Genomic DNA, 26,473 nt, shown 5'->3' with positions numbered 1-26,473 from the left:
TGCTTCCCGAGCATCACCCCCAGGGTGAGCACTGCAGGAGCGTCTGCCTCCCGCGGCACCGGACGGAGCCCGTTCAGTCCCCGGGCCGGGAGCCTGCGGAGAGCGAGGGGCCGCGCTGCAAGCCCGAGCACGGACGGCGGCCGGCGGCCCTACCTCCCTGCCGCCCAGCCACAGCCGCTGCTCCGACGCCGGGAAGCCCGTCTCCGCCAGGATGCGCTCCTTGAGGTCGCGCACGGTCCAGGACGCCCGAGCCGCCACGGTCCTGCAGCCCACGCAGCCGGGGAGGACGGTCACCCGCAGCCACCTGCGCGAGAGGCAAAGGAACCTTCAGAGGGGGCCACGTGGGGCCGAGCGCCCCGGCCCGGCCCGGCCCGGCCCGCCCCCGCCCCCGCCCCCGCCCCGGCAGCGTTACCGGTCCCCCATCGCCTGCGTCCTCGCCCAGCGCCGCGCCCGCTCACGGCCGCCGCCGCCGCACCCAGAGCCCCGGCGCGGGCCGGCAGCGCGGGATCCTCATGGCGCAGGCGGGCGCCGCCCCGGCCGGGCTCAGCCACAGCCCCGCGAGCCGCGGCACGGGCCGGGCTGGAAACGCGAGAGGAAGCCGCGGCCGCGGGGCGGGGCCAGGGCGAGCAGCGGCGGCGCGCTCCCAGCCAGCGGAGCCCCTGGAGGCGCCGCCCGCGGGCACGCGCCCGCCGGGACCGTTAGCCGCGCGGTCCACCCGCCCCGCCCCGCCCCACCCGCGTCAGCAGGCCCCGCCCCGCCCGCGGGCCACGCCCCCGCCCGCGTCAGCAGACCCCGCCCCGCCCGCGGGCCACGCCCCCGCCCGCGTCTGCAGGCCACGTCCCGCCCGCGGGCCACGCCCTCGCCCGCGTCAGCAGACCCCGCCCCTCCCGCGGGCCACGCCCCCGCCCGCGTCAGCAGACCCCGCCCCTCCCGCGGGCCCCGCCCCCGCCCGCGTCTGCAGGCTGGCGCGCGGGTCTGCAAGCGCGCGGGGCCCAGGAGGACCTGAAACACTTAATTGTATATGCAGAACACACACACACAGAGAAGACGTGTATTTTCCCCGGCGGACCTCAACAGTACCGTGAAAGGCAGAGCTGGACATTCCTAGGGCCTACGTCTCCTTCGCCTCTGATGCCTTTCAATCCCTGGAAACATCTCCAAATAAGATTTATGGTGACTTCTTAGGTAGGCACAGCGGGGAAACGTGGGGATTGCAGAACACAAGTGTCTTTCACGGTCTCCCGTTTGTTTTTAAAGGACAGAAGTAGGATCAGTGAGTGGTTCAGTTTGCCAGAGGAAGGAGAGCCAGTAAGAAAGTAATAGATGAGAACACAAGAACACACAGGAACAGATCCCGTGACATGTTAAGATGCACGTAACTTATTCGGGCAACATTATCTTTTGTCGGTGGTCGCCTCAGTGTTTTCCCATCACGCCTGCAAGCTCTTTGAGATCAGAAACCAGAGCCTTAAAGTTGATGGCATCACCCAAGAGTAGCAAACGTTGCCTTGTAACTTAAAAGTGCACATTGCAGGGATCCCTGGGTGGCGCAGCGGTTTGGCGCCTGCCTTTGGCCCAGGGCGCGATCCTGGAGACCCGGGATCGAATCCCACATTGGGCTCCCGGTGCATGGAGCCTGCTTCTCCCTCTGCCTATGTCTCTGCCTCTCTCTCTCTGTGTGACTATCATAAATAAATAAAAATTTAAAAAAAAGTGCACATTGCAGAATGAAGCTGCAGAAAATGTCTTTTCCTCTGATTTCTCATAGGTATAGATGAGAAGCATTGCAAGAAGGGGGGGGGGGGAACATCTATTAATAAAATTCAAAGCTATGTCCTGAACAAGTAAACTTGTGTTTCTTGCTTAAATACCTGGAATAGACTTAATTTTAGTGTTAGCCCAAAAAATGATATTAATTGCTGTTTTTTTTCAATTATTACTCCCCCCTCCATAAAAAATATTACTTAGAAGTTGATATCAGTAGTAATAGAGTACCTATACATCTATTCCATCCCTCCTATAACAGTATTTAGAAGGGAAAGTCTGTAGATCATTGCAGCTCTTTCCCCACTTGGCACAATCAATTAGAGAATAGCTAATTCAATATAAGATCAGGCCAGAAAACCCTAATGGACGAATATTTACTTTTTCAATCAGACAAGACTATACATGCAAATGCATTACAATATCAGCAGGTAGAAAGAATGAGCTCTCACTCTTCTGACATGGCACAGCACAACTCCGCCAGGAGAGATCCTCCACACCTAAATCCTTCAATAACCTCCAAGTCCACCTGCTTTCCTTATGCTCTCTCCTAGGGGGCCAGGCAAACATGATGTGGTGCAGAGGTGAAGCCATAAGAGAAAGGAATGATCCTGATGGAGAGGATTTCACAAGTAGTGAGGCAGGGGCACCTAGGTGGCTCAGATCGTGATCCCGGGGTCCTGGGATTCAGTCTTGCATCAGGCTCCCCACGAGCAGCCTGCTTCTCCCTCTGCCTGTGTCTCTGCCTCTCTTTCTCTGTGTCTCTCATGAATAAATAAATAAAATCTTAAAAAATAAAGGATTATTCTGCATGGGAAATGCAAGTAAATCTGGAATTCAAAAGAGATGTCAAGGCTAAAGATAGATTTGGGGGCAGCCCGGTGGCGCAGCGGTTTAGCGCCGCCTGCAGCCCAGGGCATGATCCTGGAGACTCTGGATCGAGTCCCATGTCGGGCTCTCTGCATGGAGCCTGCTTCTCCCTCTCATTCTCTCTCTGTGTCTCTATGAATAAATAAATAAAATATTTTAAAAAAAAGATAGATTTGGAAATCATTTGTTTAGTCATTCAGATACTATTTACTAAACCTCTCCTATTCCCTAGAAGGATACATTTCTAAATGACAACAAAGCAAAGTCCCCATCTCATGCTTGCACTCTAGGGAATCCGGAAGACAACAATAAACAAATAGACAATATATAAATTCATCCTATGATGTCAGCCAAGTAGGGATAAGTACTATTTAAAAGTGGAGAGAGGAAGCTGGGGCAGGATAAGATAAGAGAGGAAAAGCTGAGATGGCCATAGAACTCCTTTCTAAGAACTGACATGTGAAAAGAGGACAGGATGAAACACAGGAAAATAAAGTTATCCAGAATGAGGTCGTTCAAGAAAAAAGGGGGACGGAGCAATCATTGCAGCCCCTGTACCCATCACCTTTGACCTGGATTGGGTATCATTCCCTCCTCCCTGGGTTGCCCCTCCTCAACTTCTCTCCTCCCGACCCATCATCCCACTGCAAAATCAAAGTTGAAATTGATGTCTTTGCTGTTTGCTGATGGCTTCCCAGAGCCTGAACACAGTTCTAATACAGAATAGGTGCTCAATAACTATGAGGAAAGGAAGGAAAGATTAAAGGAAGGAAAAAAGGAAGCATGCAAGGGAAGAATTAAATAAAGGAAGTGGGGGCTGAAAGAAAGGGAGGAAAAAAGACTAAATATCTGGAAAATACAGAAAAGTAGGTAGGAGCTCAAACATTATACATAATTCTAACACCCCAATACAAACAACATTTTTATCCATTGCCATTAATTTAAGGGTTTTTTATGAGATTATAATAATACTACAGGTACATAGTATCTTTTCAACTACAGTACACAGACATTTTTTCAACATTTTTCTCACTGAATAAATTGTATTTCTAATAACTGCCTAATTTTCCACTGAGAAGAAATGTCTTAGGCTACTCAACCCTACTGATACTTGCGGGGGTATTTTAATTTTTCGGAAGTGCACAGACCAATAAATATCTTTGTTCATGAACTTTTACCACTGTTTAAGATGAGAAAGAAATTTGCAAAAGTGATGTATTCTAATCAACGTGTAGCTGAGCCTTAACCTCTTCTGTAGGAGCATGTTATAAAATGCAGAACAGCAAGAAGCCAAAACTTTAGTTTCTTCTTTTAGAATGAATGAGTCCAGACTCTAAAAAACAAGAAGTCATGGGACCACCCTTTGAGCCTATTTCAGTTGTAGAGATGAGCAAAATAAGATCATTTTATTGCACAAGCCAGACTCAGCAGGACAACAGCAGAAAACGATGTCATTTCTTCTCATGAGCCATGTTTTAATTTTCCCTGGTGCTTCTTTCTTTCCCTTGCCCTGGATGACAGAGCCAGCTGAGCCCTAGCCTCCCTATCACTCCTAGATCATAAAAATTCTCCAGTCTCATTCAGTCCTTCAAATGACTCACCTTAGTAATTGAAAACCCTACCCAGGGTAACAACCAAAACACCAGTCCAATCGAATGAAAAAGTCTTAAATAGTAACTGGGCTTCCTTTATTCTAGTTCATTCCCACCACATCGACAGCAGTTTGGAAGCATAGTGCAAGGCTGAGAGTTAATTTCCCCTGAAACAACACTTCATGATTTTATGAAATGGAATGTGCCTAATAGCATGTCTCTGATCAGAGGGAAACAATAAATTAGTCCTTCTGGAGAATGTTTGCCAGTTATATAAAGACAAAAGAATGACAAGTCATTATTCCTTTGTTTAATGAGTCAGCACAAGGCTGTTTAGCCTGAAAATAAGATGAGGATATCATGGGCATGCTTTAGGACAGTAAAATCCTAAAAAATGAGTAAAAATCATAAGCCAAACAGAAAGAGGAAAAAAAAAATCTCTCATGGAGAGCAAATAGCACCTACAAAAAAAATAGAGTAAAAAAAAAAAAAATAGCAGTAAAGCTGAGGGATTACAAGTAGCTCCATATGATAGGATCAGAGAGTATGATTAAATTAGGATTATATTTTACATATAAAAGTGCAGGAAATATGATCCTAGAGCAGTTTGTGGGAATATGGCCATGAAGTATCCTTTATGCTACATTCAGAGTTATGTAGGTGGCACTTTCAGATTTTAATCAGGTCAGGCGATCATAATTACACTCTATAAAGATTCCTTAGGTGGCAGGAGTGAGGATGACTTGGAAGAAGACAAGACTTAAAACAGGAACAGGGATCCCTGGGTGGCGCAGTGGTTTGGCACCTGCCTTTGGCCCAGGGCGCGATCCTGGAGACCCAGGATTGAATCCCACGTCGGGCTCCCGGTGCATGGAGCCTGCTTCTCCCTCTGCCTATGTCTCTGCCTCTGTGTGTGTGTGTGTGTGTGACTATCATAAATAAATAAAAATTTTTTAAAAAAAAGGAACAAAATTTTTAAAAAATGGTATCTGTGTAAGATTAAGTAAAAACCTTCAAAAAAGGAATTAGGAGTGCCAAGTCTCACATAGGTAAAGTGCCTGTAGGATTTGACAACTAGGAAGCCCATGTTGACTCAATGCTCCAGAACCTGCAAGAATTTCCTGATGATTATAGAATCAAGTTCAAGTTATTATGCATGATTTATAAGGCCCATCACAACCAAGTCCTGGTCAACCTTCTCAGATTCTTCTGAGGCCACCCCATGGTCTGTCTCCATGACCAGCTTATAATAATATGTAACTCCCCCAAAAAAATTAATAATAATAATAATAATATGTAACCCTTACAGAATACTTACACTGTGCCAGGCACTGACTAAAATCCTTATGTGATTTAACCCATCAGATCTTGCCAACAACCCCATGAAGTACATAAAATCTTAATTTTCAGATACGGAAAATGAAACTAAACATTTTACTTGTAGCTCCAGAGCTCTAAGTGGGAGAGCCAGGATCTGTAGTCCAACTCCAGAGCCCATGCACTATTCATATTAAACTATAATATTCAGAGAATACAATCACCTCACATTGCCTAGCTCCCCCCGTGTACCCTGCCCGCATTGTCCTCACCTACTTGCAGTCCCCTTCCCATCACTTTCCATCAAATAAATTCCTAAGTCCTTTTCCAAGAATGACCACCTCTCCCAGCTTTCCCTGACTCTTCTGGGCCAATTCTATCTAATGTGTACATTGTATATTTACCATTGGTATTACACATCTCACATTTTTAACTATTATTAATTTTTATTCATTGCAAAGGGAACACCTTTGCATTTCTCTTTGTATCTCAAGGGCCTAGTACAGAGTAATCTTCAATAAATGTTGCTAAGATGTTTGAGAGTTAAAGTTGCATACAGATAAATAGCAACTTCACTCCTAATATCAGTCAACAAGGTTTGGTTTGGTTTTGGGTTCTGATTACCTGACTAGCAGTAGTTAAACTGATAAAGGTTTGTTTTTCCCACAGGTCAGGAAGTCAGGAGGAATGCCATTCTTTGACAATGTCAAGACTTGCATTTCAGTAATGTTTTAGGACTTTCTCCCCTTGTCAGAAAATGGCTAAGAAACCTCTAATATCTCTGTATTCAGTGTAAGAGGAAGGGGGAAGGGGAGAAAACAGTTCCACCTGCTTTATCAGAAAAACAAGAATTTTCCCAGCAGACTTCTATTTCTGTATCATTGGCCACCCTGAGCCGCAAGGAAGGCAGGGAAAACCAAGCCTCTAAAATAGAAGTTTATAGCAAGAGGATAGGGATTTTTGAGTGACTGTCTGATCAGCCTAGGACACTATCTATGATATTGCTCTCATATACATGGAAAATTTATTTTTAAAGCGTCCACAGAAATATTAGAAAACAATGCAACAGGGGTGGGCCTGGGTGGTTTGGTGGTTTAGCGGTTTAGCGCCACCTTCAGCCCAGGGCCTGATCCTAGAGACCCAGGATGGAGCCCCATGTCGGACTCCCTGCATGGACCCTGCTTCTCCCTCTGCCTGTGTCTCTGCCTCTTTCTCTCTCTCTCTCTCTCTGTGTGTGTGTATGTCTCATTAATAAATAAATAAAATCTTTAAAAAAAAAGAATGAAAAAAATGCAACAAGTTAGGTTTTTTTCTAAAGATTTTCGTTTATTTATTTGAGAGAGAATGAGACAGATCACAGAGGTAGAGAGAGAAGTAGACTCCCCACTGAGTAGGGAGCCCGATGCAGGGCTTGATCCCAGGACCCTGGGATTATGACCCAAATTGATGGCAGACACTTAGCAACTGAGCCACCCAGGCACCCTAATTAGTTTTTTAAAGCCTGATTAGTAACATATCAAGACAATTTTTCCAAAGAATAGTTCGGGGGAAATATTTCACGCAAGTAATCTTTCTTTGCCTTGGGATGGGATTTGGGTAAATCCTATCATTTTTCTGCTCTTTTTTATATAATGACAGTCCTGAGGTCACTTTAAGTTACAAAGTATAGTTTCAATTCTCTAACTGGAATAAAGTCCAGGCAAAACATTCAACAAAAGTCAGCTTCTCCTTGATGTTCCCATCACCACACTACACAAAGTCCTATAGTCAAAGGCTGCCTGCTTTCCAGGAGTGGGTGGGGACAGTCTCTGTTCTCTCCCTGTTCCTCCAAAGAGTTGCAGTTCGACCCCACACAGGCCAAAGCTGTGGAGGCAGGAAAGGCAGGAGGATGGGTGGTTCCTTGGCTGGGTGGCTTTGAGCCCTGTAGGTCTGGCAGGTGAAGTCAGCTCACCACTTCTCCTGCGGAAGTCTCTGGAAAGTCCTGTCCCTGAGGACCTCAGCTATGAGGCAAAAGCATTTCTACACTGAGCAATCACTCATGACCCTTTCTACAACCTTAAAGAATTCCACGTCACCCCCTACTTGTTGTTCTCGCCCCACCTCAAGCAACTCTATTGAAGAAGCCCAACCTGATGCTCTTGCACTTAGTTCAGATGTGTTCTATGGAAAATTCTCTCACGTCCCTTGCCCAGCAAGCTTAGGCAGTGCAGGCCAATGCCAACACAGTCACCTCCCTCCTGCTGCCTCAGAGTGCTTGTGCCCCAGGCCTGAACTGGCCTCCGCCCCAGTTCCAAGTTCTCTGTGTGGTTCACCAGGCTTGGTGTAAAGGAGGTAAACCCCTCTAATCCTGTCCACTTGGCAACATCTCTCTCCAAATAACCTCTACCGAACTTCTCTCTGTACTCAGGCTAAGGGGGGGAGGGGTTTCCCTCACAGTTTATGCTCTGAGGCTCTTTGTAATTACATATATGAAAGAGGGTCTGTCTGCAAACAATTTGGTATACAATATCACTGTTAAAATTAAGGTGGAAGCACTTTATTTTAGCACTTTGTTACCTTAGATACACACTAGCCATCAGAATAATTCAAATTGTGTTTTCATAAAGCCCAAGAGAAGAAAAATATGAATAACATGTGAATCAACAAATATATATATGTGAGATGTATATATATATATAATTATGCATTCATTAATTCAAAGTTCAGATACCACAGTATACCAGAATTAGTAATTAAACAAAACAACACCTAGCTCCTATGAGGCTCATATTTTCATAATGGGGAGGCAGAAAATAAATAGAGACAAATAATATGCAAAGCAGAAATAAGTCCTCTGATGAAATATGGTGGGCAAGGAATGGAGCATGACATGGGCTGGGGTGCTATTTATCTTAATGTCATCTGAGAATGGAACCAAATACGCAAAGTGAGAAAACACCCAGAAGGATGCCCTAGGACGATGCTGGTGATCGAGGAAACATATCCCTTTCCCAAAGGTGAACTGTAAGGATAAGATTTCTTCTCCATAAAAAACAAAATTTGCTAGTCTAGTTCATTCTCCTTAACTCACCTCACCTTATTACTATAATTCTGCTTAAAGTATTTAAAATTTAAAGAGTACTCATCAGAATCCTATGTATTCTATCCACTACAAATTTCTAAATAGAATATCTCAACCACATTAATAAAAGAGAAGATAAGAACCATATGATCAAGAACAGACACAGAGATCAATGGAAAAGAATAGAAAACCTAGAAAGCAGACCCACAGCTGTATGGTCAACTAATCCTCAACAAAACAGCAAAGAATATCCAATGGAAATAAGATAGTCTCTTCAACAAATGGTGTTGAGATAACTGAACAGCCACATGCAGAAAAATGAAACTGGACCACTTTTTTATACCATACCTAAATTCAAAACGGATCTAAAAGTGAGACAGGAAACCATCAGAATCCTAGAGGAGAACACAGGCAGCAACCTCTCTGACCTGAGCCATAGCAACTTTTTACTAGACCCATTGCCAGAGGAAAGGGAAACAAAAGCAACAATGAACCATTGGGACTTCATCAAGGTAAAAATCTTCTACACAGTGAAGAAAGCTATCAACAAAACTAAACAGCCTACAGAGTGGGAGAAAATATTTGCAAATGATGTATTTGATAAAGGGTTAGCATCCAAAATCTATAAAGAACTTATCAAACTCAATACCCGCCAAAAAAAAATAAATAAAATAATCCAGTTAAGAAATGGGGAGAAGACATAATTAGACATTTTTCCCAGTTAAACATCCAGATGGCTAACAGACACATGGAAACAAGCTCAACATCACTCATCATCAGGGAAATACAAATCAAAACCATGATGAGATACCACCTCACACCTGTCAAAGTTGGTGAGGATGTGGAGAAAGGGGATCCCTCTGCACATTCTGCAGGTGGGAATGCAGACTAGTGCAGCCACTCTGGAGAACAGTATGGAGGTTCCTCAAAATGTTAACAATAGAAGTTCCCTGTGATCCAGCAACTGCACTACTAGGTATTTATCCAAAGGATCCAAAAATATAGATTCAAAGAAGCTCCAATGTTTATAGCAGCATTATCAAACATTGCCAAACTATGGAAAAAACCCAAATGTCCATTGACTGATGAAAGGATCAAGAAGATGTGGTGTGTACACATGCAATGCAATATCACTTAGCCATCAAAAAGAATGAAATCTTGCCATTTGCAATGACATGGTTAGAGCTAGACTATATTATGCCAAATGAAATGAGTCAGGTGGAGAAAGACAAATACCATATGATTTCACTCATATGCGGAATCTGAGAAAAAAACAGGTGAACATATGGGAAGGGGGAAAAAAGGAGAGGGAAGCAAACCATAAGACACTCTTAACAAGAGAGAATAAACAAGGTTGATGGAAGGGAGGTGGGGGGGATGGGCTAGACAGTGATGGGCATTAAAGAGGGCACTTGTTACGATGAGCACTGGGTGTTATCTGTAAGTGATGAATCACTAGATTCTTCTCCCAAAAACAATATTACACTATATGTTAACTAATTAGAATTTAAGTAAAAATTTGAAGAAAATGAAGTCAATTAAACTACCTATTTAATTGAGGTATTCTTCCAACCGATGAATATCTTGTTTAATATTGGTTTAAAATTCATTCAATAAGGGACGCTTTGGTGGCTCAGCGTTTGGGCGCCTGCCTTCAGCTCAGGTTGTGATCCCAGGATCCAGGATCAAGTCCCACGTCGGGCTCCCTGCATGGAGCCTGCTTCTCCCTCTCCCTATGTCTCTGCCTCTCTCTCTGTGTGTGCCTCCCATGAATAAATAAATTTTTTTTAAAAATTCATTCAATGAGTACTATTGCCTTAAGGGGAAACCCTCCATTTTTGTTTATATCTCTACAAGCCGCTGGTGTGTGCACCAGGTTAGTGTGTACTATCATGAGCATGTATGTTTGGGCATGTAGAAGGCAACTGTCTTTTAACACACTATGAGTCTTTATGCATCTGAATTATAATAAACTATTATTACTAATGGGAGCGGGATTTTCAACTGTCTGTGCCTGGAGACATTCTGCACAAATTAAATGAGGACACTTCCCCATTCCCGCTCATCTGCACATCCTAAAAGGCCCTGTGCAATTATGGCAGGATATGCACAGCAATGGGGTGAGAGAGGTGGCAGGGAGCACCCAGACCCACAACATCCAGGCAGAACCGGATGCTAGATGGTATCATTAGTAACACTTTTATCTCAGCTAGGAGAAAAAGCCACACGTCTCCATGCTTATCTCTAGAGCCTTCTTCCCTTTGGCCTTGTTCTCTTCCTTACTCCTGAGTTACTGACCTTGCCATGTTTGATAAGCCCCCTGCATCACTTCCATCGGAGTCTCTCAGACCTTGAAAGAACATGGTAAGTATTTCTCCTCCGTCAGGCTTGTTGGTGTCCCACTGGCTTTCTCTTTATGCTTACGGCATCCCCACACTTCCTTCTCTACCTCCCTGTGCCCTCCCACGACCCGACTTCTCGGGCCAGTACCATTCCCATCTCTTCTTCCCTCTCGTAGGCTCTTCTAGAAACAACTGCTCACATACAATTCTGTTTTGACGATTTTGAGAGCAGTATCTGATTGCATGTGAAATGAAGTGGTGACCCACTGTAATAGAAACATGAAAGAGGAGTGCAGGTGACTGTCAGGGTCTTGGGGAAGGCAAGGGTGGCTACAGAAAACAGGGGCAAAATCAAGAAAAAATGATGAGCCAAAGATGCAAATTCCTGTACCAATGGCTTCCCATGTCACTCAGAGGAAAAGTCAGGGTCCTTAGCATATAAGGCGTCAGTGGTCAAATGCCCTGTGTCCCAGGGCTTATATCCTCCTCAATCATTGGCTCCCTGGTCCCTGCCTCACCTCCCTCTAGCTCATTCTACCACAGCTACGCTTGGCACCCTTCAGTCCTGAACATCAAAACACATTCCCCTGGCTCAGGGTCTTTGCACTTGCTGTTCCCCGTTTGGCATGATCTTAATCCAGATGGCATTTTTCACTCTCTCACCTCCATTATGTCTGCATACATGTCAAACGTCATCTTTCTCAGGAGGCCTTCCCAACCACCCTGTAAAACAGCAACATTCCCAATGTGCCCCCCCCCTTTAAATTACCTAATCCCTCTCTAATAGAACCTATGACCATCTGATACATACTTGGTTACTTATTTGTACAACATCTAGCTCTACTCCATGAGAGCAAAGCCACTGTCTGTTGAGTTCACTGCTCTCTTCCCAGCATGGGATGGGGTCTGGCATGCCACAGGTACTCAAGAAATACTGTTGAATGCATGAATGGATGCATGCTCACTCTGCTGGCATCCTGGACTCCATGCTGATACCTGAGGTCCATATCCCTCCCAGCTTGTTCCAATCTTGGTTTCCAGCCTCTAACCCCAGGGCTCCAGCACTGCCAGGCTCACTGCAGCCACAGCTCTGACTATGCCCTCTAGATGTTGGTTGTCCCCTGGCTTCAGCCCCCTGGCAGGTGGCTCTCCGCTTTGCTCCATGGAGCCTGTGACCTCGTGTCCTATATTCAGTCTGCAGGTGCCAACTGACCCCACCAGCAGGTCACTTAACAGAACAGATCCTGCCACTTTGGCCTCCTTCCCAGGACAAGCAACCACCAGGAGATGGGGAGAACAAGGTCACAGTCACATTGTACTTCCTTAATGAAGATTCTTAAATCTTGGTGAGAACCCACAGCTCAAATATTCAAAAAAAACCTGTGTCTGGTGTTTAAGATTAAGAACCTACACTCTGGCGGTGCCTGGGTGGCTCAGTCAGTTAAGCATCTACCTTTGGCTCAGGTCATGATCCAGGGGTCCTGGGACTGAGCCCCATGATGGGCTCCCTGCTTAGTGGGGGGTCTGCTTCTCCCTCCCCCTCTGCCCCTCCCCCATTCCTGCATGTACACACTCTCTCAAATAAATAAAATCTTTAAAAAAAAAAAAGAACCTACATTCCGATGAGTCTTATTGAGAGATGTTCCTAAGAATACACCTCTGCACAAGAGACTTCAGTTTTGTTGTACCAGACATCACTAGAATTGCATCATGACTGCTGTGCCCTCCCCAAATCCTCCCTCAGAGGAGGCCTCAAGAGTCCCTTCCCACCTCCAGACACGTCATTCTCTTGCCCCTGTGCCATGTCCTGCCTAAGGTCATAAGTCCCAAAGCTCTTGAGCATGTTGACACCCCCCTACAGTGGGTGTATCACTAAATCATGCTCTTTGCTCCCTGGTACTACAACATTTACCATAACTGCCTCAGTGTGACCCCTCCACCCCTGGTTTGCATCCCCCTACAAAACCCATCTCAGTACCACATCTCTCCATCTTGTGACTACCCAAGCCTTGGAAATAGTATCCTAAGTTAAATGAGTCAAGCACTCAAGACCACACATTATGGGCTTCCATTTGTATGAAATGTCCAGAGTAGGTAAATCCAAGGAGACAGAAAGTAGACTGCTGCTTGCTGAGGCTAGGGAGAAGGGACAGTGAGGAGTAACTGCTAATGGGCTTCTTTGGGGGATGATGAAAATATTCTGGAATAGTGACATATCCTGGTGAACATCCTTAAAAGCCATTGAACTGGATCCGTTAAAATGGTGAACAGCATGGTGTGCGAATTACATCTTAAAAAGAAAAATGATAATAACATTGCAGTTGATGTGAATATGTCACCATACCACCATGTGTTGATTCCCTCTGGGCACAAAAATTTTTAATGTGGCTACCTTGACTTTTCTGGTGAGTCCAGTGGTCTATTTCACTATCTTCTTAAGGTGTTCTCAGCCGTTTTCCAGAATGGTCACAACTAATGGCTTTGTCCCAAATACATACACAAATAAGACAAATGCAAACTCCTTATCAGAACATCCAAGTCCTACTTTTCATGGTGATCTCTCCCTGACCTCCATTTACTTTCCCCACCTCCCACCACCCCTTGCATGCCATGCTCCACTCTTCTCAAATTAACCCCCGGATCCCAATCATGTTGCCTTTGCGTGTGATCTCCTTCCTCCCTCAGTGTCCACTCTGCCTTCAGATTCAACCTTCTTCAGGAAGCCTGATGCTTCCCAAGACACCATGGCTGTGAGCCTGGTTTCTACCTCCTTGATCACTGGTCCCATCTTCCTCTCCTTCCCAAGCTTGCTGACAGTGGGGCACCCCACTGGGGACCTGAGCTCCACCTTCAAAGTCTTATGCAGAGTAACCTCTTTAAAGGAAAATGAGGGGATCTCTGGGTGGCTCATCAGTTTAGCGCCTGCCTTTGGCCCAAGGCGCGATCCTGGAGTCTGGGGATCGAGTCCCCCCGTTGGGCTCCTGGCATGGAGCCTGCTTCTCCCTCCTCCTGTGTCTCTGCCTCTCTCTCTCCCTCTCTCTATGTCTATCATAAATAAATAAATAAATAAATAAATAAATAAATAAATAAATAAAGTCTTAAAGGTTTATTAAAAAAAAAAAAAAAAACAAGGAAAACGAGGTCTTCAACCAGAAATGCAGGTGGCTCATGGCAAAATTTATCCAACAGGCCACATTTAATAACCAGTAAGTCAGACAAATCACAAAACTTCCCTTCTCTTTGTGCTAATATAGACACAATTGCTTAACTTTTTATTTTTAGTTACACTGAACGTGCTTTGGGAAATGATGTCATGTTTCTGAATTAACATTCCTGCCTTTTCTGCTTCCAACAAGAGTACTATGAATTCCCTAAACTGCTGTAAAAATTATGAAAAAATAGGCTTGCACGGACTTTACATGACACTTGTGAATTTACTGTTAATTTTAATAAGCACTGATTTGGTTGGTTGCCAAAAATCCTAGATTATTCAAAAACAGCTTTGCCAAAGCAAAATTAACCAGTGGGAGCTTTAAATGTAGCCATGCTTACATATATCAATTGACTAATCCAACGGGACTTCGCATTAGAAAGGAAAAAAATGACTCAGCCCTCTGGATATTATAAAGGTGAGACATCATGAGCTGTATTAGCCATTTCAAGGAAGGCTAAACCACATGTGAATTCCTCTGAATTCTGAATTGCTCTTCCATTTATGGTGACCTTCGATTAAACCTCCTCTCTTGGAATATTTTATAGAAACATGGAGATAACGAGCTGGCTGGAACAGTGTGTACATCAAAATAAATCTGCTGCTTGCTAACAAATAGAAAGTTTGAGTAGAGTCTCAGGTGTATATACAATAGTAGGAAACTCAGATATAAACCTATCTCATCATAACACTGAATAAGTAGAAATAACACTGAACATAAAAAAGGAAATAGTAGGAACATACCAATACCATAGTATATTTCTACCTATTTTCTGCTTCTCCTGGCTACTGTTATTCTTCCCATCAATTCATCTTCCTTCTATCTGTCCTTTATTTTCCTTTATTTTCACCTTCTGCCCTTCTCCATCCTCTGCCCCTCATGTGATAGTGAATTGAGGGTGTGGACCCCCCCCCAATTCTCACACCTGCCAGCTGGGGGGATTGTCACTATTCCGGAGCTCACATTTTCACCTGTATAACTGGACGGACTGTCAGGTTATTGTCAGGTGAAATGGGGCAGTCACTGACCAAAGAGATGATCATTTTTCATATAAAAAATGTGTAGCACCACTGTGTGCTGGGCACTGGTACAGTGATAAAGGAACACAGTTCCTGCCCTGGGGGAGCATCACCTTGTGGAACAGCAACCAGGCAGGAATTGCAAGATGTCATCCTCCATGTTCTTTTTTTTTCTTACCCCCTCCCAGTCTCTTCCTTCACCCTTCTCTCTTATATGGGCATCTGAACAGTCAAAAATCAATGCCAGGAAAAAAACAAACAAACAAGAATCAGGTGTCTTGGGTACTCTTGAACCCTCTTATTTCAGTCACCTCACCCTGATGTCCCCTACCCTTTTCTCCACCGCTTCCCCAGCTCTGAGAGGTTGGTAAACATTAACTGTGCATGTTCTTTGTGCAGTCACTCTACCAAATCAAAGATGCTAGTGATAGTAACAATCCTACTGCCTGTAAGAAACCTGGAGAATGGAACAACTTGCAAACATAATCAACATAATTTTCGTATAAAAGGAAAAGTGCTAAAATAAAGAAAACCTACCTAAGCCATTAGTCGCTATGAATGCCAAGGCATGTCTTCCATTAACAGTTTTCCTGGACCCACACCATGGCTTCACGAGCCAATCAGGCAAGAGACTGCATTCCTAGCTGATTTTATATGTGGAATGAAAGCTGCTTTTTCTTTTCTTCCCCCATTACCTTTACCCCCAAGCATATTGCATTGCTCAGCTTTCAGGCAGATCTATCTAAGGCCTTGGTGGTGGTTCTCCTGCCCAACTAGGGCACACATTAGCTCCTCTTCACCCTTCCTGTGTGTGAACAGAGTCTCCCTCCAAAGTGGCCCTGGCATTCCCTTCTCTTTCGTCTTCGTGTGTTTGTGTGTGTTTAGAGAGAGAATTTGTCTTTTTATCTCTTTGGACCTTTCTTAGGAAGGACAGTGCAGACCAGGTTAACTATTCTCAGTGGCTATGGTATGGTCCTTTGATCGTTGCATGCTTCTTCACACAGGAAGGCAATGAAAGGGTATTCTCCACAGCCAATACCATTCTCCCAAGTATATTTGTATTTTAACAGGAGATTTTCATTTCTGCTTCTGTATGGGGCTTGGGTTCATATTTTGGGAAGTTTAGTCCTCTGACTCCCTCTGAAATCATATCACAAAGACAATCACTTCTTTTAAGCAGCAATGGAGATGGCAAGACACTCAAAACAATGCCTAATAATAATTACTGCCATTAATAATTTATGAGGCACCAAATGCTTTGTATTTAATCTTCATGAAAACCCTATGAGGCATTTTTATTCCTATGGATGATGTAAGATTCAGAAAGGCCAAAACTGCCCAGGTTTACACACAGGGTCAAGATCTAACCCCACTCTCAGCAAACTCAAAACCTGAGTCTTTAATCACTGCCCACATCCCCATATGGGGTTGTTGTTGATGGAACTAGAGATGTTTATCCTGGAGGAAAAAAAAATGACTCCTCTTATACTATACAAATACGGGAATGGTTTTCATGTATAAATACTTCTGTGGCTCCAGAGAGAGACAAATTTGGGGCTCACTCCAACAAAATATGTCACAACAACTAGAACAATTCTCATTTTTATACACTGACCACCAACTACATGTCGAATCCTTTACAACCACTATAACAATTAGTTCTCCAATGAACCTATGAAGACATTCTCACTCACACTTAAAAGTCAGGACCCGGGACCCAGAAAACATACATAATCTATCTGAGGTTTCCTCAGAAATGGCAAGTGTCAACATTGGAACTTAGATCTCTGCTCAATTCCCCTTATTCTGTGCTGCTCTCCAGAATTGAGTAGGGGGGAAACATTTTGCTTAAGATTCTAAAACCCATGCATGGTCAGCATGCCTCAGGGATGAGAGTGAACAGTGTCCTAGGTTTTCTCTCTCTTTTTCTTTTTTAAAGACTTATTTATTTACTATTTTAGACAGAGAGAAAAAGAAAAAGTGAGAGAGCAGGTGGGAAGGGGCAGAGGGAGAGTTAAGAATTTCAAGAAGACTCCTCAATGAGTGCAGAGCCCAACTCAGGGCTCAATCCCACAACCCTGAGATCATGACCTGAGTCAAAATCAAAAGTCAGAGGCTTGGGATCCCTGGGTGGCGCAGCGGTTTGGCGCCTGCCTTTGGCCCAGGGCGCGATCCTGGAGACCCGGGATCGAATCCCACATCGGGCTCCCGGTGCATGGAGCCTGCTTCTCCTTCTGCCTGTGTCTCTGCCTCTCTCTCTCTCTGTGTGTGTGACTATCATAAATAAATAAAAATTAAAAAAAAAATTAAAAAAAAAAAAAGTCAGAGGCTTAACCAATTGAGCCATCCAGGCACCTGCTAGGTAGGTTCTCTTCTAAGGGCTAGATCACAGTCTTGTATTTCAAACATAGCAATTTTATAGGCTGGCCGGATGTAGGCGCATGCAAGCTCTCTCACACACACTGCAGAACACTTCTAAATGTATGTGATAAATATACAAGCATGAATTATGGAATAGAGATATAAGTATGCAGTCAAAAGGGGGGAGATTTTACAATCAACCACTTCTATTCAGTTAGAATAGAAATGGAAATCTTACTTATTTGGTCATACTTTGTTTTGAATATTTCTTGCTTAGATTCACTAATGATTTTGAAAAATAAAAAACATCTTCTTATGTATCCCATTTCTAAATATCTGGACTTGAAGTGAACAGTTCAAAGAGTGAACATTATTTTATCTCTGTGCGGAGCCAATGCCATAATAACTTGAAAATATGAATCATGTAAACCACATCCACAAAATTACAAAATTATGTGTGGATTTGTGAAAAATAACACTGTATTTTTTTATTCACTTTAGTAAAAGAGGAGCATACCACAGTCTTCTTCACACAGAAGGGCTTCTAAATGGCTGCATACACATGCTATCTTGGGGAACAATTATAGTAGTTGGCAGGCAACCTCTACTGGAGGGGACACAAAGAAAATGCAGTTAGAAATAGGTCAGGGGAGTTGCTTAAGGAAAATTGAGAATGGATCCATTAAAAAACAAAATAACTAGAATTTAAAGGAGTACTACAATTAAATAGAAGCTTAATCTGCTAAAATCCTACATTTTGTTCATTTCTCAAACCATTTCAAATTTTCTCTTCATAGGATTTCATTGGATAAATTAAAGAGTTATAAATTGAAAAAGAAGATTTCTATTTGCTCTCTGCTTATGAAAATTAATATTTCTTAAGTACCAAGGACAAAATTTTTAAATAAGGAAAGCATAACTAATATTCAAATGTATACTTTTTTCAGAATTCACCCAAATCTAAATCTAAATTCACCTAAAACAAATCATATGATTGCTTACTATTTCTATCCTCTTTATAAATAACTGACTTATAAATAGTATAATAGCTAAGCAACTGACATTTAAAACTTATCAATTAGAGAAGTACTTAGGGCAATTGAATATAGTTCAGAAAACATACTTTTAATTTCATTGGTAATTAAAATTTTATGTGTGTTTGTCATTTAAGCCTTTGGTCACTTTCCTGTTTTCTACATATTTTCCATTTTTGATTAAATAATCTGCAGATATTGTGAATATAATATAAATATTCCCAAAAGTAAATACTGGTTTTTCTCTGCAAACCCTCTACCTATACCTCCAATCAGCCACCGTGGTCCACCATGCTGACTATCTCTTGAATCCATTCCTTCTGCATGCTCATAGTGGTTCAGGCTTTACTCTCTCTTGCTTAGACCATGAGATCAGGGCCCTAACTATTCAGCACCAAATCCTTTCTGCTTCAGTCAATCCTTCATATTGCCACTGAGTTATTTTCAAATGCAGGGGGACTAAGCCTCTGCCCATCATAACAATATTCAGTACTTTAAGTTACCCATGTGATAAAGTTCAAATGCTTTAAAGACAGGCTCACTTTCCCAACCTTGTCTCCTCCCCTCCTTCCTGAATATTCCCCCAAAGTACTGCAGGTAGGCCCATGTTTTTGCACTTTTTTTTTTTTTTGCACATTTTTCGCACATTTTGTTGCCTCCTGAAGCATCTACCTCCTCCCTACATGTTAAACCCATTACCCATCCTTGGTGGCCCAGCTCAAATGCCACTTCAGTTGAGAAACCTTCCTTCTCTACCCAATATGGTTTCAGGAGAAATGGGAATGGGTCCATGACAAATAAGCCTTGTGTGACCTTTCTTATTCTCTCATAATGCTTTGCATGTCCATCTATCCCAGGTCTTCCCACACTACATAAACCAGGTATTTACATGGCTGTGTATCCCTCTAGAGACTGGGAACCTATTAAGAATAGGAAACAGGTCTCAATATCCCTCTTCCACACCCCCAGGGCCTGGCACACAACCTCATCAGTGCTTATGGAGTGAACAAGGACTGAGATGGGTAAGCAGGATACTTATAAGATCTCTTTCTCTGAAGAGTTGGTGAAAAGCTAGAACCTCAGACTTGCATCACATATCCAGGAAGCACTGATCTTATATTTAAGTTCTGAAGTGCATGAATGGGAAGTTGGAAACACTCCTTCACATTTCAGGGGATAAATCTATAAAACACCTCAGAGATGAGAAGAACCTGATAAATGAACTACTGAGATCCTACTAATCAATCAGCACCCAGCTGGAAGAGTAGAAGGCTGCCTCCAGCTAGGCCAATGAGAAGAAACCTCTATCTCCTTGAACAACTTCAACATTTAACTTTCACTTATGAATGATCGAAGAAGGCATGAATTTTCTTTATTCATGACTACTGAAACCTCTCTTGCTTACAATCTCTCATATGTCATTCTATGTCCCACAACATTCAGTGCTGAAAATGGGAATGCTGTGATCTTAATCATTTCATTCCTTAATAAGCACTTTGCATCCTCCGTACAAAGTAAGAATTAGAAGAAAAGTGGGTCCTTATCATTTTTTTCTTTTCTTTAATAATTGCCTTAGTGGACAGATATTAGTAAACTGTCATTAGATAGAACTGTGAGCTGGTCTAATCTTTCATCACAAACTCCAAAATTTTTCACAGCTTGAGAAGAGGTGAACTTCACAACACCTAATTTTTGGAAAAGCAATGGTTAAAAAAAAAGCAACAGAGCCAAAGGGAAATTGGGATTCAGCCTGTAAAAGATCAGAGGATGAAGAAGTGATTGGAATTTGTGCAGAACCTAAAGAATTTTTATGGTCAATGTTGTTAGCGTTTGCTGATCACTTACTGTTCTAAGGCCTTCCTTCGGGAGCTAAAAGACTCCTACACATCAGCTGGTTCCTCTGCTCACCTTGTACATTTTTTTAAGTTATCTCTATATCCTATGTGGGGGTCAAACTCATGACCCCAAGATTGAGGGTCACATGTTCTCCCAATTAAGCCAGCCAGGAGTCTCTATACACTTCTTTTTTGTCTTAATATATGGGCAATACCCAACTTTTCACTTATCTGTGAAAGTACCATTCATTTGTGTAGGATGCTGGTTTGAGATGTGCTGATACAGCTGCTGGGGAGACTTTTTGAAGCAGAGGACCCCTGATAGGCAGCTTAAGTATGCTCTTCCTCACTATGTACTTGCAACTTAATTTGTTCCTTAAACTTAAAATTCCTTCAGCTTAAAGATTCCTTTTAATTGTGAGAATAATGAATTTTAAAGCTAACATTTTGTAATATATGACTACCCATAAGAAAGATATTAACTTAAAAAACATTAGTTATTCCATTTTAAAGACCTTAAGGTAGAAATGAAGTGCTACCAACTAGGTGTGGCTTCGACAGTCAACTGACTGGATGGAGGAGATTCAGAAGACAACTTGATTCATGGAGAATCCATTTTACCAATGAAAGACATTGGCTAAAGATCCTTAACTTAACCCTGAGAACAGTCTTCACTAAATAATAATACTTAAATAAGTTTAAGTAAATTGGTAATATCCATGGTCCTTACTTCCAAAACACAAACTGATAATTACCTGTTCCAGAATAGAAAATAAGCTTTTACTGGGACTGGACCTATGGACCCAAAGAATATGATGATAAGGTACCATTAAGTAGCAAAATGTAGACATGTTTGCCTTTTTTCAGTGACTGGTCAGTGGGCAGAGAGAAACAATCAGTTGCCACTGCACTTAACACAATGTCTGCAAAGCACATGTTGTCCTTGTAAACTTGTCCTCTCTTTCTGTAACTCAACTGAAGTTTTGAGCTAAGACTTCCCTAATTAAAAAAGGAAAAAAGACAGTAAATATGTACAAGGGCTCTGTAGTGCATCATTCTCTTTAAAGAACATGTTTGCTACCATTCTTCACTATACAGATTAAAAGAAAGAATAAATTACAGTGTCTGAAGTCTGTTCCTTGGACTCTGCATTTAGCCAGGATTTTCTTGCAACATGAGAAGAGGCAGTTCCTTTCTCTTGTTTTTTTATTCTTTTGGGGAGGAGAGACCAGGTTAATTTATGTCAAAACGTCAAATTATTTGGCTGTACCTACCTATGCTAGAGGTCACAATAATATACAACCACTTTTATAAAGCTTTTCTGTTTTTTTTTTATTTTCAAAGATTTTTCAAGGGATTTTTTTTCTATACATTCTATGACAGATTTTATACAGAACCTATTTACTTGGTCTAGGAGATGCTGTAGGCTTCAAACTGTGTTTAGCTCTGAAAAGAATTAGTGTTTTGATTCTGCACTATTTTTCTTATGGCTGTGGCTTTCAATCATAACAAATTAGAAGTTACAATAATTTATATTAAGGATTCATATATAAAACATTTTTCCTACTGCTGAATTTTAAAAAATATATCATGTCAATTTGACTCTAAGTTATCATTCCTACTTGAAATTTTTTTCCTCTTGGAGGCTCAGTAAATGATATCATTTAAAACCTGTGGAAGCAGCTGAGATGTCCTTTAACAAATGAATGGATAAAAAAAGATGTGATACACATACATGCACAAACACACACATACATACACACAATAGAATATTACTCAGCCATCACAAAGGATGAATACGTACCATTTACTTCGATGTGGATGGAACTGGAGGTTATTATGCTGAGTGAAATAAGTCAATTGGAGAAGGATAATCATCATAAGGTTTCACTCACATGTGGAATAATAAGAAATAGTGAAAGGGACCATAAGGGAAGGGGGACTGAGTGGGGGAAAATTAGAGAGGAAGACAAACCATGAGAGACTTCTACCTGGGAAACAAACAAAGGGTTGCAGAAGGGGAGGAGGGTGAGAGGATGGGGTAACTGGGTGACAGGCATTAAGAAGTCTCGTGATGGGATGAGCATTCGGTATTATAGGCAACTAATGAATCATTGAAAACTACATCTGAAACTAATGATGTACTATATGTTGGCAAATTGTATTTAAATAAAAAAATAAAACCCTAATGTTTTATACTGGGTAATAAATTAACTTTATATTTTTCTCAAGAAAAACCTATCAATTGATTTTTCAGTGAAGAGGACCATCCTAAGTAGTGTTTAATGGGTAATGATTCCAGTACCTATAAATGTTAAATAACAAATATATTTCTATGGCTGTTACTGCTTCCCCTTCTCCTTTCCAATAGCTTTAGGTGATTGCAGAACTCCTTCCTTCAACACACATCTGTTGAGAGTGGAAAAGCCTTCGGGGTCCTTCAGAATGCCACTGCACAGCTGCACCCCCCCAGCACAAAATAGAGTGGGTAGGATTTGCTTTACCATGTTGAAACAAAGAGAAAGGTATGAACAAATTGGGCATAATTTCAATTAGTATTTAATCTGCATAACGAGTATATAGGTACAATGACTTAACAGTTTCTTCTACGTATGCCTAAAATTTTTCATGATATTTTTAAGGGGGGCAAAGGGGTATGAAGACCAGGCATAGGATTTCTGCCAATCGTGGGTAAAGAGGGTGAAAGCCCAGGATTCTTTCCACATATACTAAATATCACTCTGCCCCTCAGGTCCACTCTCCACCTTGCTCACCTCAACCGACCTGTCTGGACTGCATCAGGAGGGCCTCAGGAGGCTTTTGCTGCAGGTTCAGTTGACCAACAGCAGCCTCAACAGAGGGGGAAGTGAGAGATGAGAGTGATGTCACAGAATTCATTCCCCCAACACCCGTCACATAGCCTCACCATGGTCTGTGTCTTTCAACAAAAGGTCACTGCCCTTCTCAAGAGGTGTTGCCCCAAGTTATGCTTTGTCCTTAAAGATTTAGGCAACTGCTTCTACCTTAGTCCCTCAGGTCTTGGGAGGTAACTGCCTCATTTGCCAGCTTCCTTGGCAACTGATTCTTTTTCATTTTCCATATACCTTTGGCTTATCCTAAATTGACTGTGGGGACCCCATCTATAGCCCGCTCACCACAGCATGATTGCCTGTTCTACCCATGAAGGAGAAACTGAATCAGACTTAACTATTTTGAGAAACAGCAGCGTGCCTGATGGACAAATACAGCAAAGCATTCATCAGTATGTCTTTTTCTCCTTCCCTCACCAAATCCCTTCCCCTGGTCATTGAAGATGGATTTCTTACTGCTCTGAAACTGACAGCAATGGTGAGTCACCTGTTGCAGACCAAACTCTAGCCTGTGTATTACACAGAAGAGCTTAAAATCACACATGCAGGCTGTTTTCCCTCCCCCAGGAACCAGGAAAATGGGAATTGCTACAGAGCCCATGGCAGGAAACTACAGGGAAACCAAGTTGGCCTTTTCATTAATACTCGGTGAGGATCACCAACTGTCCCAAATCATCTTGCTGCCTTTTGATGATTCCTTCCCTAAATATACTATATGGTGTTCACCAAGATTATCGCCAGCCCCTGCCTTTGCATCTTGTGTTTCCTATTGGTTGACCAGACACTGGATAAGGCCCTTCCTGAGCAGATCTTGACACACTTGGAGATGTTGAGGGGATGATAGAAAGGATGGTAGAAAGGAAAATCCCTGCAACCAGCCAAGAAGGGTAAGACAGACCAGTTTACAACTGCTCGTTAGCTGGGATGGCAGTAGGCAGCACCACCCCGTAACACTTGCTGGTGGAAGCCATCGCACATGGCTAGGCTTTGTGCTAGTTTCTCAATAATGGAGTATTGAAATGAAAACACCAGACCCAAAATGGAGTCACTTATGTTAAGGGCATCACATTGGCAAACCAAGACTTAATACCTAACCGAAGTGCAGTTTCACCCTCCGCCAGAATGTAACCTTTAACCAGTCAACACGGAATTTCCTGGCCAGCACTAGGAAATATATTGATAGACCCTTCTGTTCCCCTTAGGAGGGTGACCTTGCCTCAAACAATGCGTTCTTTGCTAATAATTTCCTTTATCCACTCCCTCTCTACCTTTAAAATGTTTTCCTTTCCTGCAGCCTGATGGACTTCTTCTCTATCTGCTAGATGGGAGGCTGCCTGGTTCATGAATCGTTCAACAAAGTCAATTTGATTTTTTAAATTATTCAGTTGAATTTTTGCTGCTTAACAGAAGTAACTGTAACAAGTGATACCTTTTCTTGGGCATTCTGGGTCAGCTACTATGTTTTAACTTCACGATCTCTAACCTAACATTATTGTAGGCATTATGATCCCTCTATTAAGAAAAAGGAACATATTCAAGACCACATAACTAGTAAATAGCAAAGCCAAGTTTCAAACCAAGTATATCTGGCTCAAACGTTGATACTCTTTCCATTACACAATTTGTTTTCTCTGAAAGGAGGTGGAAGGATATTTGTTCTGAGTTTGTTTTGTTTGGATGCAGAGGTATCTAAGGAGAAGAGAGAGGGAGGAGATGTAGAGGCGGCAGGACAGGACCCATTCTCCCCTTTCTGCCTGGTATATAAGGGACTGGTTTTGAGCCTATGAGGACAGAAACTCAGGCACAATGTTTATGAAACATGGGACAAGACTTAGTCCATGCAGTGCTGCTTCCCTCCCAGAAAACAAATTTGGCACAGGCTTGAGGAGAAGCCATTCATCTCCCTTTACTGCCCTATCCCCAGGTTTCAGAATGGTTTTGGGCTCAGGGTGTCCACTGGGTATGGGGGACTTACCAAAACAACAGCTTTCAGAGGCCTTGACAATCTCCTTGACTTAGAGGCTCAAGAGGAAAGAACATGAGCAAATTTATTCCTGAGCCCATATAAGACATCACCACCTTGAGGATACCCAGAAATAGCTGGGGAAGAATTTAAGCAGACTAGTGGAGCATGGGGGTTAAAGCCTTGTCAAACGGGTGAAGGCTTGAGCCATGGAGATATGGATGTAAATATTAACTGACTTTATTTAGACTCATGAACTACAGAAACTAAGGAGTGTGGAATAATTACTAATCCACTTGTTCTTTCTTTGGACCCCTATCACCCTGGCTCTGGTTCTGGGTCACTGCCATTAGACCCATGGCTTCGAGCCTAAATCCACTCCTGCCCCTCATGAGAAGTACAAGGTCTGGCTTGTTTTCCTGGCCCATTACTGCCTACTTGCTCTTCCCTGTCTGGGCTTAGTTTCACATACGTGGACTCAGCTTCTTTGCCTGCTATCCTGAAGCCTGGACTCTGCTTTCCCATCTGAATCTTTCTTACTCCTAGTATGCTCCCGTAAAAAAAAAAAAAAAAAAAAAAAAAAAAAAAATTATATACATATATATGTGTGTGTGTGTAATTAAATATAATATATCTTCTTGGGCTTGCCACAGGGGGCTTTTATTTTTTATTTTATTTTATTTTATTTTATTTTATTTTATTTGAGAGACAGAGAGTGAATGAGAGAGAGCACAAGCAGCAGGGAGGGGCAGAGGGAGAAGTAGACTACTGCTGAGCAGGGAGCCTGACAGTAGACTCAATCCCAGGATCCTGAGATCATGACTTGAACTGAAAGCAGACAACCAACTGAGCCACCCAGGTGCCCCAGGGGCACAGAGCTTTTAAATTTCCTGAGGATAGTAGTGTCTTTAGTATACTGATGAGGTGACTCAGGGCAGGGCTTCTAGGTAGCTTCAGGATCAGTGGTTAGAGATAGAGGAATTAGTGATGTGATTAGAGGACTGGTACTTTTAGCTGCATCCCCCTGACCTCCAGAGAAGGGAGAGGGGCTGGAGCCTGAGTTCAATCAGTCATGCCTACAGAATCAAACTCCAATAAAAACTCTGAAACAACAAGGCTAAGGGAGCCCCCCAACTGGTGAACACATCAAGGTGATAGGAGGGCTCCGGAAACTGCATACTCCTTACCCCCAAATCTTGCCTGATACATCTCTTCCACTTGGGGGTTACTGAG

General features: G+C 42.7%; 1 protein-coding gene across 3 annotated transcripts in view; it reads right to left on the bottom strand.

Annotated features, from left to right (window-relative positions):
* Positions 1–26,473, bottom strand: part of SACS (sacsin molecular chaperone) — an 89,592-nt gene that overhangs the window by 47,196 nt on the left and 15,923 nt on the right. For 2 of the 3 annotated variants that reach the window (XM_038573481.1, XM_038573483.1), the window contains exon 3: positions 154–304. In XM_038573481.1, coding sequence (XP_038429409.1) covers positions 154–304 — 151 coding nt within the window. Of the gene's footprint in view, positions 1–153; positions 305–412; positions 462–26,473 lie in introns of those variants that run through there. The other variant, XM_038573482.1, reaches the window with a different exon arrangement.

The sequence above is a fragment of the Canis lupus genome, chromosome 25, assembly GCF_011100685.1.
Source record: "Canis lupus familiaris isolate Mischka breed German Shepherd chromosome 25, alternate assembly UU_Cfam_GSD_1.0, whole genome shotgun sequence".
Taxonomy (NCBI): domain Eukaryota; kingdom Metazoa; phylum Chordata; class Mammalia; order Carnivora; family Canidae; genus Canis; species Canis lupus.
The sequence above is the reverse complement of the archived record's forward strand: the minus strand, read 5'-3'. Positions and strand labels throughout refer to the sequence as shown.